Here is a 15,881-nt window from a genome sequence, read left to right on the forward strand (position 1 = left end):
ACACCATGCTTGTCTCCGTCACCTTTCATTAAGGGGTGCGAACCTCTAGCCTGTGTTGAAACCCACACGATGCCCTCTGACCACAGGATCTGTGCTGTTAGGCTATGAGGGCCAAGCACTTGTATGAGTGGCTTCAGGCTCTGTATGAGTCCAGCCTTGTGCTTCCCAGTGGCAGCCTTGAGCAGATCACCCTTTCTTCCTTTCTCATCACTGGGGTCACCATGCTTGCTCTGCCCAGACCCCTGGGCTGTAGTGAGACTGGGTGATGGACAGAGAAGTTCTCTGCATGCTCTGATGGGACCCAGAGGCTCCTGATAAGTCAGGTGGGCCAGGACTGGAATAAGTACAGAGCCCTGTAGCCAGGCAGTAGTGACCACTCTGCAGAAGGCAGAGCCACACACTGGGGTCCTGGGTCTCTCACCCAGACTTGAGCCACCCAACTGTGTGGCCTCCATTTCCACCATGACTGAGAATGTTCCAGATGAGACCCAAATGTACCATCCCTAGAGGACAATAAGTGGTTGGGGGCCAAGGTGCAGACTCAGCGGAATGTCCCGGTCCCACTACACTGTGTGGGTGCCCAGAGCAGGTTCCAAACTCCCGAAGCTTCGGTTTCCCAAACAGAGGTGGTAACACTGCCTGCCTCATACATGTTCATGGGGACTAAATATGCTATTGTTTGTTACACATCAAAGCACCTGCACAAGCTTAACTTTAACACGATGAGTTCATTGAGCTTGGCCATCAAATTCAGTAGATCCAGCCCAACCAGGCATGGTTCCCTGACTTTGAACTCGGTTCTTCTATCTGCACCTTGGTGTTGCCTTGGTCAGGTTGCTTAATCTCTCTTAGCTTCAGTTTTCCTATCTGTAAAACGAGGATGAGAGTAACAGTATTTATTCCAAGGGGTTATAAATGTAACAGGGAAGAACATTTTGTATCCTATTTCAAGTTAATCGGTAAAGGGATGTTGCCTATAAGCTTAAATTATACATAATGGCCCATCTCTGGGAAAGTTGCTTCCCAGGTAATGAACACAAACCTAAAATACCTTCAATTAGCTTACAGGAGGCATCCAGGCCAGGCCCATCTGTGAATGACTGCAGGAAGGAAGAAATTAACATGTCCCCTCCCCTCTGGAGGCTGACGGGAACCAGGAAATTGGTTGGACTTCACACCTTCCCCTTTTAGTATAAAAGAAGCCTGGATTCAACTCACGCAAGACATTCCTTTGGGGCACAAGTCCACCATCTTCTCAGTTTGCTGGCTCTCCAAATAAAGTCGCTATTCTTTGTCCCAACTCATCTCCCGATTTATCGGCCTGTCGTGCAGCAAGCAGTGCGGGAGCTTGGACTCAGTAAGAAGGACCGAATGGGTCAGTAATTGTAAAATACTTGGAATGGTGCCTAGTATAGTATGTCATCTGAGCTCATGAGTTATTATTATCAGTGATGGTAAACCCACGAGGGAATCAGTGGTTAGCACTGCAGCCTGACTTTGTGTCAAAACTCCCGGGTCTGAAGTTGGCAGAACCTACCTGCACCCTGGGATGATGCCCCAAGACGCAGCATTGGTCTGCACCCATCTCACCTACATCCTTCCTCCTCGGAACCCAGGGTAGAAGCTCATGCTTCCCAAAGCTTCTGCCCTCCTGGTCCCCTCCTTGTAAGCCCTGCCTGGCCCTGCCAAGAACAGCCTCTACTGCCAGAACTTGCCAAGGGACATACTTAACCCAAAATAACTTTATTGTTGTCTCTGCTTCTGATATGAAAGTATCCTCAGAACCTTAGCCCAGTTCCCCGTGGGGATGAGAACATGGTTGCACATCAGTGACTGGGCTGGGGCCCCACGGGCTCTTCTGCTGGAAGGGACAAGCCCTAGGCCCGCCCCAACCACCCATTCCCATGTCCTCCCGACCCCGTGGGGGCCAGCCCCCCCTGCAGTGCAGAAGTTTCAGCCTGAGATTGACCAGACACAGTGAAACCCAGGGCCCTCCTGGACCCTGGCTGTAGAAGTGGAGGGGGCATGCAGCTCCGGCTGCCAGCTGTCTCCAGGAAACAGTGTCAGGGTCCCTCTGGTAGAGGCTGGGCTTGCTTGAGGTCAGAGGATAACACTTTACTCTTCCTGAGTTTTGGGGTTCCACCTGGTCAGCCATTGCTGCAGGGGATCAAACCCTCCCGCCTTCCAAATCTCCCACCTCTGGAGAGGAGGACCACATGGGGACCCAGGGGTCCATCGAGTCCAGGGCTGGTCATTAGGGTCTTCTGGGGCAGGGGTGGGTCATAGCAAACAGAGTGACATCAGTTTCCCCAAAACCCCATGGAAGGAGGCAGGGGTGGAGCAGTGCCCAGGTGGTGAGTCTGAAAATCAGGCTGCAGGGGGTGCCTGGGGCCAGGTGGGAGGTGTGGGAACCCCCGGAATTACAGCAGCTGCAACTGCACCTTCAGCCGCAAGGCTCGGCCCCCAGGCCACCCCTCTGGCTGGGTGCCCCAGGGCTCGGCCACACTCACAACCTCCAGCTGGTAGGTGCCAGGCCCTGGCTTCCGGCGCCCCAGCTGCAGGGAGCTGAGACCATGAAGGTGATGCATGCGGAAGAAGCCTCTTTCGTTGCCGCGGGCAATGATGTAGCGAACGCGGCCCCCCAGGCTCTCCAGCGCTGGCCTCAGCTCTAGGATGTGCTGGGCCTGGCCCAGACAGGAGAGGTTCAGTCCCAAGGTCAGCGGAGCCTCTGTGTCAAGGCTGGCCAGGCTCGCCTGGGGAGAAAGACCAGGTGGATGATGGCAGGGGCTCGGAGAAATCAGAATGCAGGGGTATGGGGGAGGCAAGGGGCCAAGAGGAGATTTTCAGCCAATCTCTAAAGTGGAGTAAAAAACAGACCACTCAATGCCCTTGACTCCTGTCTAGCCCTCCACCCACAAGGCCAGTGGTCAGCTTGGGCTGTAAACAGAAGGTGAAGGTGGAGGCTGGTTCCCAGGTGGAAATCAAAGAGGGGGAGGCAGGCTGACTTCAGATCCCTTGTTTCGACCAAGGGACCTTACTTGGATCCCTGCCAGTCTGGATGGAAGAAATAGAGGATTCCCCATCAGACACCCAGACCAAAGAATTGATGCTTTCCAACTGTGGTGCTGAAAAAGACTCTGAGAATCCCTTGAACTGCAAGGAGATCAAACCAGTCAATCCTAAGGGAAATCAACCCATGAATACTCATTGGAAGAACTGATGCTGAAGCTGAAGCTCCAATACTTTGGCCACCTGATGTGAAGAGCCAACTCATTGGAAAAGACTCTGATGTTGGGAAAGATTGAGGGCAGAAGAAGAGTACGACAGATGATAGTTGGATGGCATCACTGACTCAATGGACATGAGTTTGAGCAAACTCCGGGCAATAGTGAAGGACAGGGAAGCCTGGCACGCTGCAGTTCATGGGGTTGTAGAGAGTCAGATACAATTTGACAATTGAACAACAACCCAGATCGGGAGGCAGTCGGATGGCATCAGGCCCCAAAACGCTAAGGTCACTCAAAGGTGGTCTGGGGCGGCTAGAGTTATGACCATGGGCATTGCAGCAAGAGCCAGCCCCAGACACACAGGGACAGTAGACACAGAGGAGCCAGACAGAGGAGCTGCCCAGTATCGCTCCAGTTCCGGAGGCCCGCTGCACTTCCTGCATCTGGACTCTCTTGAGAGCCCCGCTGTGTGCAGATGACAAAACCCTCTTTATCTAAGCTCCTCTGAATGCTTCCTGGCCCTGGCAGCCAGACAGGACCCCTGAATAAGCCAGCAAACCTCAATGGCAGGCTGACCCTGGCTGGGTGATGAGTCCAATCTCACAGGAGGTTATCTGTGTTTTCGTCTCCTTTGCTCTGGGCAGAGCTGTTTGTTCTGCCTAATTTACATGCTGATGGGGGTGTTTTGCTGTGGCCTGAAAGTGAAAGCTATTCCTGTCCGTGCCTCCCTTTCTCCCGGCCTTTCAGTTCCAGAGATTTAGCCCTTCACCAGGAGTGCTGCTAGACATGCACTCTTAGTGACACCTGCTGGAAGTCCATGGGTATTGCAGGCAAAACCACAAGCCCCAGCCTGCTTGGGGTCCAGCCTAGAAGCCCTGACAACCACTCCAGTCACTCTTACTGAGTTCCAAGGGCTGGTGAAACAGTGGCAAACCTGAGACACTAGGCCTTATCCCCGTGAAGCTTACAAAAATAATGGCAACAAATGCTTTTGTTGCCTGTCACCTCCTGGCTGGGACAGCCCTCTCTCAGAATCCCTCTGGGTTTAAGCACCAATAACCCTCAAAACAGTCAGCTTAACCCCTTCTTCCCTCCCCCTTGTTCAGACCCTCTGCCTCTGCACCTCCTTCCAGTACCCATGATGCTCCTGGAACTACGCCCAGGCCTCCTGGGCATATACCCACATGGTTTTTCCCAGAAAGGGGAAAACAACAACGAGAAGGAAAAGAAGAGCAAAGGAAGTGCTTAGAGCAGCACATGCATCCAGCAGGTGCTCAACACATGCTTAGCTTTCAGACGCCTTAGAGGGGATGGCGGCAAGACTGGCCAGAAGTGGCCTCAGGGACTGTTCAGTTGAAGGACAAGCAAGCTGAATCTGTGACAAAAACATCCTCCCTACACAAGGCCCTGGTGAGGTCAGGGCCACAGCTGGAGGGGCCCCAGGGGACAGAGGGGCTAAACTGCAGAACTGCTCTGCTGTTCTTGAGAGTGTAGTGGGGAAGGGGGAGAGACTCTTGCAATTTCCAGAGACAAGGAGGGTTCAGGAGGCCTGGGCATAGTTCCAGGAGCATCATGGGTACTGGAAAGAGGTGCAGAGGCAGAGGGTCTGAACGAGGGGGAGGGAAGAAGGGGTTAAACTGGCTGTTTTGAGGGTAATTGGTGCCTAAACCCAGAGGGACTCTGAGAGAGGGCTGTCCCAGCCAGGAGGTGACAGGTGACAAGTCCCAGGGCATAGGCAGGTTTGGGGGCTCAAGGCATTTCTCCTGCATCCAAGTGCCATGGAAAGGATCCCCGGGAGGCATCACATCTAGGGTCTGTGTGGGAGGGGTCTGACTTGTCACTGGGAGCAAGTTGGGGTGTTTGGGGGCTTCTGTCCCCCAGAGATCTCCCAAGGGGAATCCTCGGGCTGAGAAAGTGCAGGGAGATGCAGGCAGGTACCAGGACACGGGGGACAGCTGTGACCTGGAGTCTGTGCTCCTCATTTCTGCCCGTCCCCTGGCTGCTCCCCATGCCCAGCACACCCCCCGTGGCACCTGGTGGTCCCTATGGGCACTACGCCGTGGCCGGTCACGAGAGGGCTGGCCGTTGATCTTGCATTCATAGCAGGCTTCAGGAGAGAGCGGCTCCGCCTCATCTGGGGCATCCTGAGATCCAGGGCTGAAGCCCAGGCCAGAGACACAGTGCCTGGGCCAGGACAGGGGGCAGGTGAGTTAGGCTGGTGGGACCTCCCCAGCCACCCCACCCCCAACACTCCATTTGGAGCCACACTGCCCATGGGGATGAGGATGAGTGTGCCAGTGTGGCTTTGCATGCACCTACATGTGGGTGTGCATCCCGTGATTTACATGGGTGTGGGTGTGAACCTGCATGCACTCAGAGGTGTGGATATACACCAGAGTGTACCCGTGTGTGTGTGTGAGCCTGTGTGCACCCTGTCAACATAGGCTTGCACACATGCACACTGGGATACAGGAATGCACAAGGGTACCCAGGCATAGGTGTGAGCCCTATGCACACTCAAGTATATTAGCACTGAGCACATGAAGGTGTGCAGGACAGTGACACACTACAGTGGGCTGTGAGCTTGTGTATGCACATCCACAGGTGTTGCTGGGCCTCTGCCCCATTCCTCAGCGTACATGTATATACATGCCTGCATGTGGGCCCTCGAGTGTGTGTGCACTCCTGGGGTATGGGGGCCTCTGGGTTCACTCCATTGAAGCCCCTCACCCTTGCCCAGCCCGGAAGTAGCCTCGAGGGCAGCCGCACAGGAAGCCACCGGGGGTGTTGGCACAGCTGTAGCTGCAGGGGCCCCTCCGAGCTGCACACTCATCCACGTCCTGGCAGCCTCCGAGGGCCTGGTCAAAGTCAAAGCCCGAGGGGCAGACGCAGCGGAAGCCGCCCAGCGTGTTGTGGCAGGAGGCACTGCCGCAGGCCGAGGGTGACAGGACACACTCGTTCTCATCTGTGGATGGGGATGGGGAGAGAGGGCAGGAGGTGGGGGGCATGGGGGCCACCTTTGTATCTCCTGAGCCCTCCATTTGCATTGCTCCCGTCCCCATGAAGCAACTCCAGCTCCTTCTTCAAGCCCAAGACCAATGTCAAAACCTCCATCGGGGGCTTCCCTGGTGGGTCAGTGGTAAATAATTTGCCTGCCAGTGCAGGGGATACAGGTTCGATCCCTGATCCAGGAAGATCCCATATATGGCTGAGCAACTAAACCCGTGTGCCGCAACTACTGAGCCTATGTGCTCTAGGGCCCCAGAAATGCCTCTACTGAGCCCATGCTCTGCAACAAGAGAAGCCACTGCAATGAGAATCCACTCATTGCAACTAGAGAAAAGCCTGCACAGCAATGAAGACCCATCATAGCCATAAATACATAAATAAAGCTATTTTTTAAAAAAGACTCCATCAAGCTCCCTGTGAGTCCTTGGACTAGGTTTGTTGGCCTCTATACTTCATCTCCCCTCTCCGGACCCCATGATTCTCCTTTGAAGCATTTCTCAAAACTTTCCAGGAATCTTAGGGACTTCCTGGTGGACTGGTGGTTAAAACTCTATGCTTCCACTACAGGGGCATGAGTTTGATCTCTGGTTGGGGAACTAAGATCCCAAATGCTGTGCAGTGTGGCCGGAAAAAGAGAGAAAAAAAAAAAAAAAAACCCTAAACCAAAAAACTTCCCAGGAATTCCTAAATGGTGGGATGTTCTTAGAACAAGATCTCCCCCCTTGGCACTACTGTCGTTTGAGGCCATTTCATTCTCTGTTTGGGGGGCCGTCCACCCACTAAAAGCCAGGAGCACCCAGCGCCCAGTTGTGACCATCAAAAGTATCTCCGAGACACTTCAAAATGGCACCTGCTTGAGAACCACTGACATAATTGATCCCTGTCTCCCCCTCGAGACTGGACAACAAGTGAGCAGCAGTGGAGTCTGATCTCAGCTCACTTCTGCACCCACAGGGCCTGAATAAGGCAGGTCCTGGGCAACCATTGCCAAAGGGATGGATGAGCAAGCATGCAGAGCAGGAGACAGGCTGAGAAACGGGGACTGGCCAACGGGGCGGTGACCTGTGGGCTCCCAGGGGACAGCAAACACATGAGACAGGGCAAAAGGTGGAGGACTTAGCTGAGGACCCACCAGGAGGGGCAGGAGGAGGAGCCAGAGAGAAGGCAGTGCTGGAGGTAGTGGCAGGACAGAGAAAGCCGAGTCACAGTGGATGGAGAGTCTGGGAGCGGCAGACAGTGACACCCAGAGCAGAGGAGGTGGAAGGCAAAGGCCAAGGAAAGGTGATGGAGAGGTCACGGGAGAGTGGTCCCCACCTGGGTAGAATGTGAAGGCTAGACTTCAGGGGAGAAAGAAGAGGAGAGCTGAGGATGACGCTGTCATTAGGAGCAGCAAAGAACAGTGTGCAGCGAGGAAGGCTGGAGGGGAGGCAGAAGACTAGTCCCTCAAACTCGGCATCTGCAATAGGTACAACAAAAGATGGAGCAGACACACACCCATTTCCATTGCCACATCCACGGCAGACATCACTAATCAATCCCAGCACACTCTCTCAGTGATCATAGGCACATCTCAGACTCTCGGCTAAGCTCTCCAGACTATCACTCACTGAGAAATGACTACCACTCTGACACACTGGCTCTGCAGACCCCTGACTTCCTAGCCTCCCCAGCAGCAGGGAACTCAACTAACTTCTAGACCAGCCCATCAGACCTTTAGGTAGTTTTGCTTATCACAGCATCCTGCCCTGGGAGTGGTTCCCAGTCACCAAGTTTGGACAGATTCTGGTCAGGGGTCAGCTTCCTCCCAGCCACCCCCCCCCCCCCCCCCCCACCAACTCACCTACACACTGGCTCCACTGGGAATGTGGGGTGAAGCCCTGAGGGCAGCTGCAGCGATAGCCCCCCAGCTCATTCTGACAGCCATGCTTGCAGCGATGAGGCCCACTGCATTCATCCACGTCTATGAGATGGAGAAAGAGGACAAGAGGCTGGCCAGGCAGCCCCCAGGGCCACCCCCAAGGACCCAGACCTCATCCAAGCCCAGGTCTACCTTTGCAGCCATGACCGGAGCTGTCCAGGGTGAAGCCTTGATAGCACTCACAGCTGAAGCTGCCTGGGGCATTGTGGCAGCGCCCACGGGTACCACATGGGCCAGGCTGGGCCAAGCACTCGTCATTGTCTGCAGAGGACAGAGAAGAGGCAGGGCCACCTGGTGGTAGCGGCACCATGCTGCCGGGCCTACCACCTGATCAGCTGTTCCAGACACACCTTAACCTCTCTGAGGCCTCAGTTTCCCCTACTGTGAAAGGAGATCCAGAACAGTGCCCACTTCACAGAAATGTCACAAACAGTTGAGATCACACACAAACAGGACTTCATCTGACTCTACCACCTCGACGCTGTGTGACTTCGGGCAACTGACTTACCCTCTCCATGCCTCAGCTTTACCAGCTGTAGTGTAGAGATGGTAATATCTACCTCACTGTGTTTATAAGAATTAAATTAACCTAATCACATGAAGCACTGGGACAGTGCTCAACATAAAATTAACAAAGACCCCTTTCCTTCTCTGGGAAAATAACCTGGGGTAACCACTGCACCCTGTCCTCTTGGAAACCTGAAAATTGTGGGATATCAGCCAGAATCATGGACTGAATGTGTGTGGGTTCCCACCCACCTCCACCACCACCACCAAATCCCCATGTTGAAACCCTACCCCCTACAGTGATGGTATTAGAAGGCGAGACCTTTGGGTGGTGATTAGGGTTAGATAAGGTCATGAGGGTGGGGCCCTCAAGATGGGATTGGTGCCCGTGTAAGGGACATCAGAGAGATTACTCCTGTTCTTTCTCCCCCCATGTGAGGAAGGGGGAAGGAAGCCAGGAAGAGCCTCACCACAACCGGATCTTAATCTCAGATTTCCAGCCTCCAGAGCCAGCAATATATGTCTTGCTTATATATGGCTTGTTTTTTAAGCCATGGCAGCCTGAGCCAAGACAACCTAGTTACCAGGCAACACTGCCATGGTGGTCATGACCCACAGTGGTAAATTGCGCTGGGACCAGGATCATGCAGAATGAACCACACATTTCTTAGGGGAATCCTAATTTGGGCTTCCTTGAGTTTGGAGAGTCTTTTATTATCTAAAACATTTTTTTAATTAAAAAAAGTGGTGTTTTTTTTTTTTGGTCACACCATGTGGCATGTGGAAACTTAAATTCCTCAATCAGGGATTGAACCCACACCTCCTGTGGTGGAAGCACAGAGTCTGAAGCACTGGACTGCCAGGAAAGTCCTTATTTTTTAAATTTTTAAAATTTATCTTATTCAAATGAAGTTAATTTACAAAGTTGTGTTAGCTTCTTGTATACAGCGGAGTGATTCAGTCATATATATATATATATATGTATTTTTTTCATATTCTTTTCCATTATGGCTTATTATAGGATATTGAATACCCTATGCTATACAGTAGGACCTTGATGTTTATCTATTCTCTGTACTAAATTTGCATTTGCTAATCCCATACTCCCCATCAATCTCTCCCCCACCCCATCCTCCTTGGGTACCACAAATCTGTTCTCTATGTTTGAGAGCCTGATTCTATGTTGTAGACAGGTTCACTCATGCCATATTTTAGATTCTGCATGTTAAGTGATGTGATATGGTATATGCCTTTCTCTGTCTGACTTCACTTAGCATGACAGTCTCTAGGTCCATTCATGTTGCTGCAAATGGCATTATTTCATTCTTTTTTATGGCTGAGTAATATTCCACTATCTAGATATATGAAGATGCTATATATATATGTATGAATATCCACTATATATATATGAATATTCCACTATATATATGAATATTCCACTATATATATGAATATTCCACTATATATATATATATGTGTATATATATGAAGGTATAGCACATCTTCATTGAGTATGAAGATTCTCGACACCAGGCACATCCCTGTGGGAACCTAGAAGCTCTCTTGGGTACAGGAGGAATTGGGTCTTATAAGCCTTTGTGTGCACATGTGTACGGCTGCACACACACAGATGCCACGTTAAGTGTGCTCGCCTCAGGAAGGAGGGAAAGAGACTGAACAACAACAACAGAGAAAGGGGAATGCCTGTCATTTCATGCCTGGAAATGCTCACCCCTTTTCCGGATATGCACATGGCTCATCTCCTTCAAACCTCTGCTCAAATTTCCTCTTTCAATGAGGCTTGTCATTAATTCTGTTTTAAAATTGCAGGCCTTCTGGGTGTGTTTATCCAAAGAAAATGAAAACACTAACTCGAAAAGATATCCACAGCCCCATGATCATTGCAGCATTATTCAGAATAGCCAAGACCTGAAACAACCCAAGTGTCCAAAGACAGATGAAAAAAGAAAAATGTGTTATATACATACAATGGAATATTATTCAGCTATAAAAAAGGAGATGCTGCTGTTCATGATAACATGGTTGGTTGGATCTTGTGAGTATCTTGCTAAGATGAAATCAGTTGGACAGAGAAAGACAAATGCTGTATGATCCCACTTATATGCTGTTGCTGCTGCTGCTGCTAAGTTGCTTCAGTCGTGTCCAACTCTGTGCGACCCCATGGACAGCAGCCTACCAGGCTTCCCCGTCCCTGGGATTCTCCAGGCAAGAACAGTGGAGTGGGTTGCCATTTCCTTCTCCAATGCATGAAAGTAAAAAGTGAAAGTGAAGTCGCTCAGTCGTGTCCGACTCTTCACAACCCCATGGACTGCAGCCTACCAGGCTCCTCCATCCATGGGATTTTCCAGGCAAGAGTGCTGGAGTGGGGTGCCATTGCCTTCTCCAACCACTTATATATGGAATCTAAATACAAAATAAGAAAGCCAAGCTCACAGACACAGAGAATAAACTTGTGGTTGTTAGAGAAGGGTTTTGGGAGGGTGAGTGAAAGGCGTTAAGGGGGTCATAGGTACAAATTTCCAGTTAAAAATAAATAAATCATGGGATGTAATGTACAGCATGGTGACTGTGGTTAGTAATACTAATGAATGAAATAATGCCATTTGCAACAACACAATGGACCTAGCGATTGTCATACTAAGTGAAGTAAGTCAGACTGAGAAACACAAATATCATATGATGTCCCTTATATACGGAATCTAAAAAGATGACATATATGAACTTGTTTATAAAACAGAAACAGACTCACAGACACAGTAAAAAATTTATGGTTACCAAAGGGGTAAAGGTGAGGGGGAGGGATGAATTAGTAGGAGTTTGGGATTAATATACATACCTTACTATATATAAAATAGGTAACCAACAAGGACCTACTAAATATTCACAAGGAACTCTAAAATATTCTGTAATAACTTATATGGGAAAAGCATATGGAAAAGAACAGATATGTGTACACGCACACATGTGGTATACATGCAGTGGCTCAGTGGTAAGGAAGCCACCTGCCAATGTAGGAGATGCAGGTTCAACCCCTGGGTTGGGACAGAAACAGCAGAAGGAAATGGCAACCCACCCTAGTACTCTCGCCTGGGAAATTCAATGGAAAGAGGAGCTTGGTGGGCTATAATCCGTGGGGTCACAAACGAGTCAGACACAACTTAGCAACTTAACCACCCTATGTATAATTGAATCATGTCCTGTACCCTCGGGGTCTAGAACAGGATGAAGCAAACTGCTTCTGTAAAGGACCAGGTAGGAACTATCATTTACCCGGTTGCAACTACTAGGCTCTGCTGTTGTAGCAAAAGCAGCCACAGACAATATGTAAATGAATGGGCATGGCTAGGTGCCAATAAAACTTTACTGACAAAAGCAAGCAGGGGGCTGGGCTTGACCTGGGGGCTGGAGTCTGCTGATCTCTGATCTAGAGCACTGCTTAGTACACAGGTGTTCAGTATGTTAGCTGAGTTCATGGGAGCCCAAACAAAGCCACCTGTGACTGGGCTCAGCCCTTGGGGGAGATCTGGTTCTCCCAGGCCACAAGACACTAAGAAGTGAAGGGTGTGGACTGTATAAGCCCCTTGCCTTTTAGGAGCACCCTGGAGAAGCCCTAAAGGATAGACTCAGCAGATCAGAGGTGAGGGTAGGTGTCCTGGACCAAGGTCAGAGAGACTCCTGAGGGTGGCCTCCTAGCTTCCTAGGGTGAGGAAGAAGACTGAGGTCCAAGACACCACCAGGATATAAACAGCGACAGAACAAGGACTTTGATCACCCCTGTGTCCCTGACATCTGGCTTACACTGTGCCTCTGCTTCTTATCTGATGAAGGCTGGGGTCATGCTGCCAGGGAGGGCTGAGGCAACTCACCAAAGCAGGCCTGGTGGTGCTGGGTGAAGCCGGGGGGGCAGCGGCAGGTGAAGGCACCGATGGTGTTGACGCAGAAGAACTGGCAGTTGTGCTGCCTGGAGGAGCACTCATCCAGGTCTGTGACACAGAAGGTCCCAGTGGGCTCAGGGCAGGGCCTGCCGGGGCTGGGGGCTTCCCAGGGGAGACGCCCTGGAGATGGAAGCTGACCCCATGCAGTGGGAGGGGGAGCTCCTGGGGAGGACAGGGACAGACCCCATGGGGCGTGGGTGTGGGAAGAGGGATGTCACCTCGGCAGATCCTGCCATTCTCCTCCAGCAGGTAGCCACGGGGGCAGGCGCACAGGAAGCTGCCCTCAGTGTTTTTGCAGAGGAAGGGACATGGCGTGGGGGCCTGGCTGCACTCATCCACATCTAGAGGGGACATAGCACTCAGGAGGGTCAGACAGACATTCCTGGGGGCTGAGGGGGGGGGGTCTCCACCCAGGCCCAGTTGAGGCCTCTTTCCTAGACCCTAGACAACCAGAATCTGTGGGCTTACCCAAGGAACCAGCATTTGTTTTCTGCAAAAAGCCAGAGAGTAAATATATTTGGCTTTGTGGTCTTAATTCCAATTACTCAACTCTGCCTTCGTGGCAGGAAAAACAGCCACAGTGTAAGAAGACAAACAGGCATGGCTGTGTGACAATAAAACTTTATTAACAAAACAAGCAGAGGGCCGGATTCAGCCTTTGGGCAGGAGTCTGCTGACCCTGATTTAGATGAACCCCTGCTACACAATGTAATTGAAAATCTTAGGATGTACCAAATAACAGGAGGAAAATGCCCCAAATAGGGTGGAGTGGAGGAAAGAAACAAAGCTGCTTTGCTTTCTGGACTTGATTTTCTCATGTAAGTGTGTGCCAGGTGCTATAACGAGAGGCTCGGGGAGGGGCAGGGGGCTCACCTAGGCAGGCTGTGGCAGTGGTGTCAGGTGCATACCCGGCCTGGCAGTGGCAACGGAAGGAGCCAAGGCTATTGATGCATTCACCGTGAGGGCACAGGTGAGGTAGCACACGGCACTCATCCACATCTGAGGACAAGCAGGGCTCGGCTGGGGCTACCCACCTCAGTCACCACGACACGCCACCTCCCTCGGGCCCGCCAGCACTCTCCTGGGAGGTAAGGCCAGCCCTTGCTTCCCCGCCCTGCACCCCAGAGCTGGAGATCCAGCCCCTGTGATCCCCACACCTACTGCACGCTGAGAACCCTCAGGGTGGGGGACACACAGCCTCACCAGCGACACCTCATCAGGACACCCCAGACACATACATGGAAGCAGAGACGGACATGCCAGTCACCTGCTCAGATGCTTCTGCAGAATCACAAGGACACACACTCATAGGTTCCTCTGGGTCAGACATGCACACTTGCTCACACACATGCCCATCTTCACAGATGCTTATCGGAATCCTGAACCAGCTCACTCCTCATCCACTTTCTGGTGTGAACTACCCACCCAGCCCCACCCTCACCAGCACACGCATGCACACATGCTAACAAGCTCACACACACAACACACACCAGCTCACATACTCAACCAGCTTGCACTCGTAGGAGAGGCACACCAGCTCACACGCTCACACACTAAACAGCTCCCACACACCCAGAACAAAGGACACACACACAGACATACACACACACTTTCGTTCACACACCTGCTCACCCATCCACCCAAGTTCACGCACACACACCCACAGAGCGACAAATGGGCTGTGGTTCACACTGGTCCACCCACCCGCCGGCACAGAGATGCGTACACACTGGTTCACACACACTAACACTGGCCGCGGCACAGGCACATAACAGTGAACACTACCCACCTCGGCCGTCGGCAGTGTAGCCGGAGCCGTGGGGGCACAACTTCCGATGGGCAGACGTGCCGGGTAGCGGACAGTGCTCACAGCCGGGGCCCCAGCCGCGGCCGCCCCCGCAGCAGCACTCGGCTCTGGTGACCGCCTCGCCCCTGCTGAACTGAGCCTGGCACGTGGCCTGCAGCACCTCAGAGAAGCAGGGCCCCTGCCGGATGTCTGGGGAGAACAGGTGGCGATGACAGGCGGGAGGAACAAGCCATCTAGGTTCCCCTTCCCCAAGGCCATCAGCAGTGCTGAGAATCTACACGTAGGTTCCAGCATCTCCAACACGACAGCGCCATGTCCACCGGGTGGCGGCTTCTAAACTGTGGTCGCCCAGCACTGTGGTTTCCCCCCGCCCCCCGCCTTTGGGTGCATTACGCAGCACAGAGGATCTTAGTTCCCGACCAGGGATCAAACCCTAGCTCCTTGCAGTGGAAGCGTGGAGTCTTAACCAGGGGACCACCAGGGAAGTCTGCCCGCCCCCTTCTCGCCCTGGTCTAGCGCTGTGAAACGCCCTCTGGCGGCTGGGGCTGGACTGTGGCAGAACCTATAGACCCCAAATCCGAGGGGTACCCCCTGGGCTGCAGATGTGGACGGCTTCCTGAGGTCAAACGGCAGCATCCTTCTGGACGCAGGGAGAACGGATGGTCAAGGGGTAGCGTGGAGGCAAAAGACTGTGGCCTCCAGGACAGACAGTGGGTCCAGAGCAGAGAGGTGATGTCCATGGAGGTGGGGGGGGGGGGGGGGGGGGCTGTCCGATTACTTGGGGAGCCTGGCTTGGGGGTCTGGGTGGGAATCAGGGCATCGCTGAGATGGGGTTCTGAACTTGTTCTGGGGTGAGCTGCATCTGGGGGCCGTGGAGGCTGGGGTGGTATAGGAGGCAGCTGGACACACCCCCCTGGCCTGAAGCTGAAGGGTGGAGACTGTGCTCCAGGAGCAGAAGTGTGGAGAGAGAAGGCGACAGGGACCCTGGGGACCAGGACAGAGAAGTCGCCTAGACACCTGGTACCACTGGGTCGCCCTCCAGGTTTAGCCCCATGAAGTGGTGAACTTGGAGAGGGCCTGTTCCTGGGTGTGATGATAGGGCAGCAGGGACATGCTCTCATCTTTCGGCGGGGGGGGGTGACTGAAGGGGCGAAGGGAAGCTGGGGGCGTGTGATGAACATGTGTCTGGACTGGTTGGGTAACCCCCCCGGTGGCCCCGACCCTGTCCCCACCTCGGGGAACTCCCAGGTGGTGGTGCCACACTGGGACCTTGTCACACTCACCCTGGCACTCGGTGAGGCTGGGGCTGGGCTGGTAGCCCTCGTCACAGTCACAATGGAAGCTGCCCACAGTGTTGATGCAGCGGCCGTTGGCACAGGGGCTGGGCTGGGCACGGCATTCATCATCATCTGAGGCGGGAGGGATAAGGCAGGCTGGCAGGGAGCCAGGGAGGCCAG

At 52.9% G+C, this 15,881-nt stretch overlaps 1 protein-coding gene across 1 annotated transcript in view; it reads right to left on the minus strand.

Moving 5' to 3' along the window:
• Positions 1 to 2,420: 2,420 nt before the first annotated feature.
• FBN3 (fibrillin 3) overlaps positions 2,421 to 15,881 on the minus strand; it is a 67,212-nt gene continuing 53,751 nt past the window's right edge. Inside the window, exons 55-64 of the mRNA XM_052644404.1 lie at positions 15,708 to 15,833; positions 14,407 to 14,613; positions 13,491 to 13,616; positions 12,836 to 12,958; positions 12,549 to 12,665; positions 8,287 to 8,415; positions 8,077 to 8,196; positions 5,958 to 6,192; positions 5,261 to 5,411; positions 2,421 to 2,753 (exon numbers count right to left, since the gene is read on the minus strand). Coding sequence (XP_052500364.1) covers positions 2,421 to 2,753; positions 5,261 to 5,411; positions 5,958 to 6,192; positions 8,077 to 8,196; positions 8,287 to 8,415; positions 12,549 to 12,665; positions 12,836 to 12,958; positions 13,491 to 13,616; positions 14,407 to 14,613; positions 15,708 to 15,833 — 1,667 coding nt within the window. The remainder of the gene's footprint in view (positions 2,754 to 5,260; positions 5,412 to 5,957; positions 6,193 to 8,076; positions 8,197 to 8,286; positions 8,416 to 12,548; positions 12,666 to 12,835; positions 12,959 to 13,490; positions 13,617 to 14,406; positions 14,614 to 15,707; positions 15,834 to 15,881) is intronic.

Source organism: Budorcas taxicolor, chromosome 7 (assembly GCF_023091745.1).
Source record: "Budorcas taxicolor isolate Tak-1 chromosome 7, Takin1.1, whole genome shotgun sequence".
In the NCBI taxonomy this organism is placed as follows: Eukaryota; Metazoa; Chordata; class Mammalia; order Artiodactyla; family Bovidae; genus Budorcas; species Budorcas taxicolor.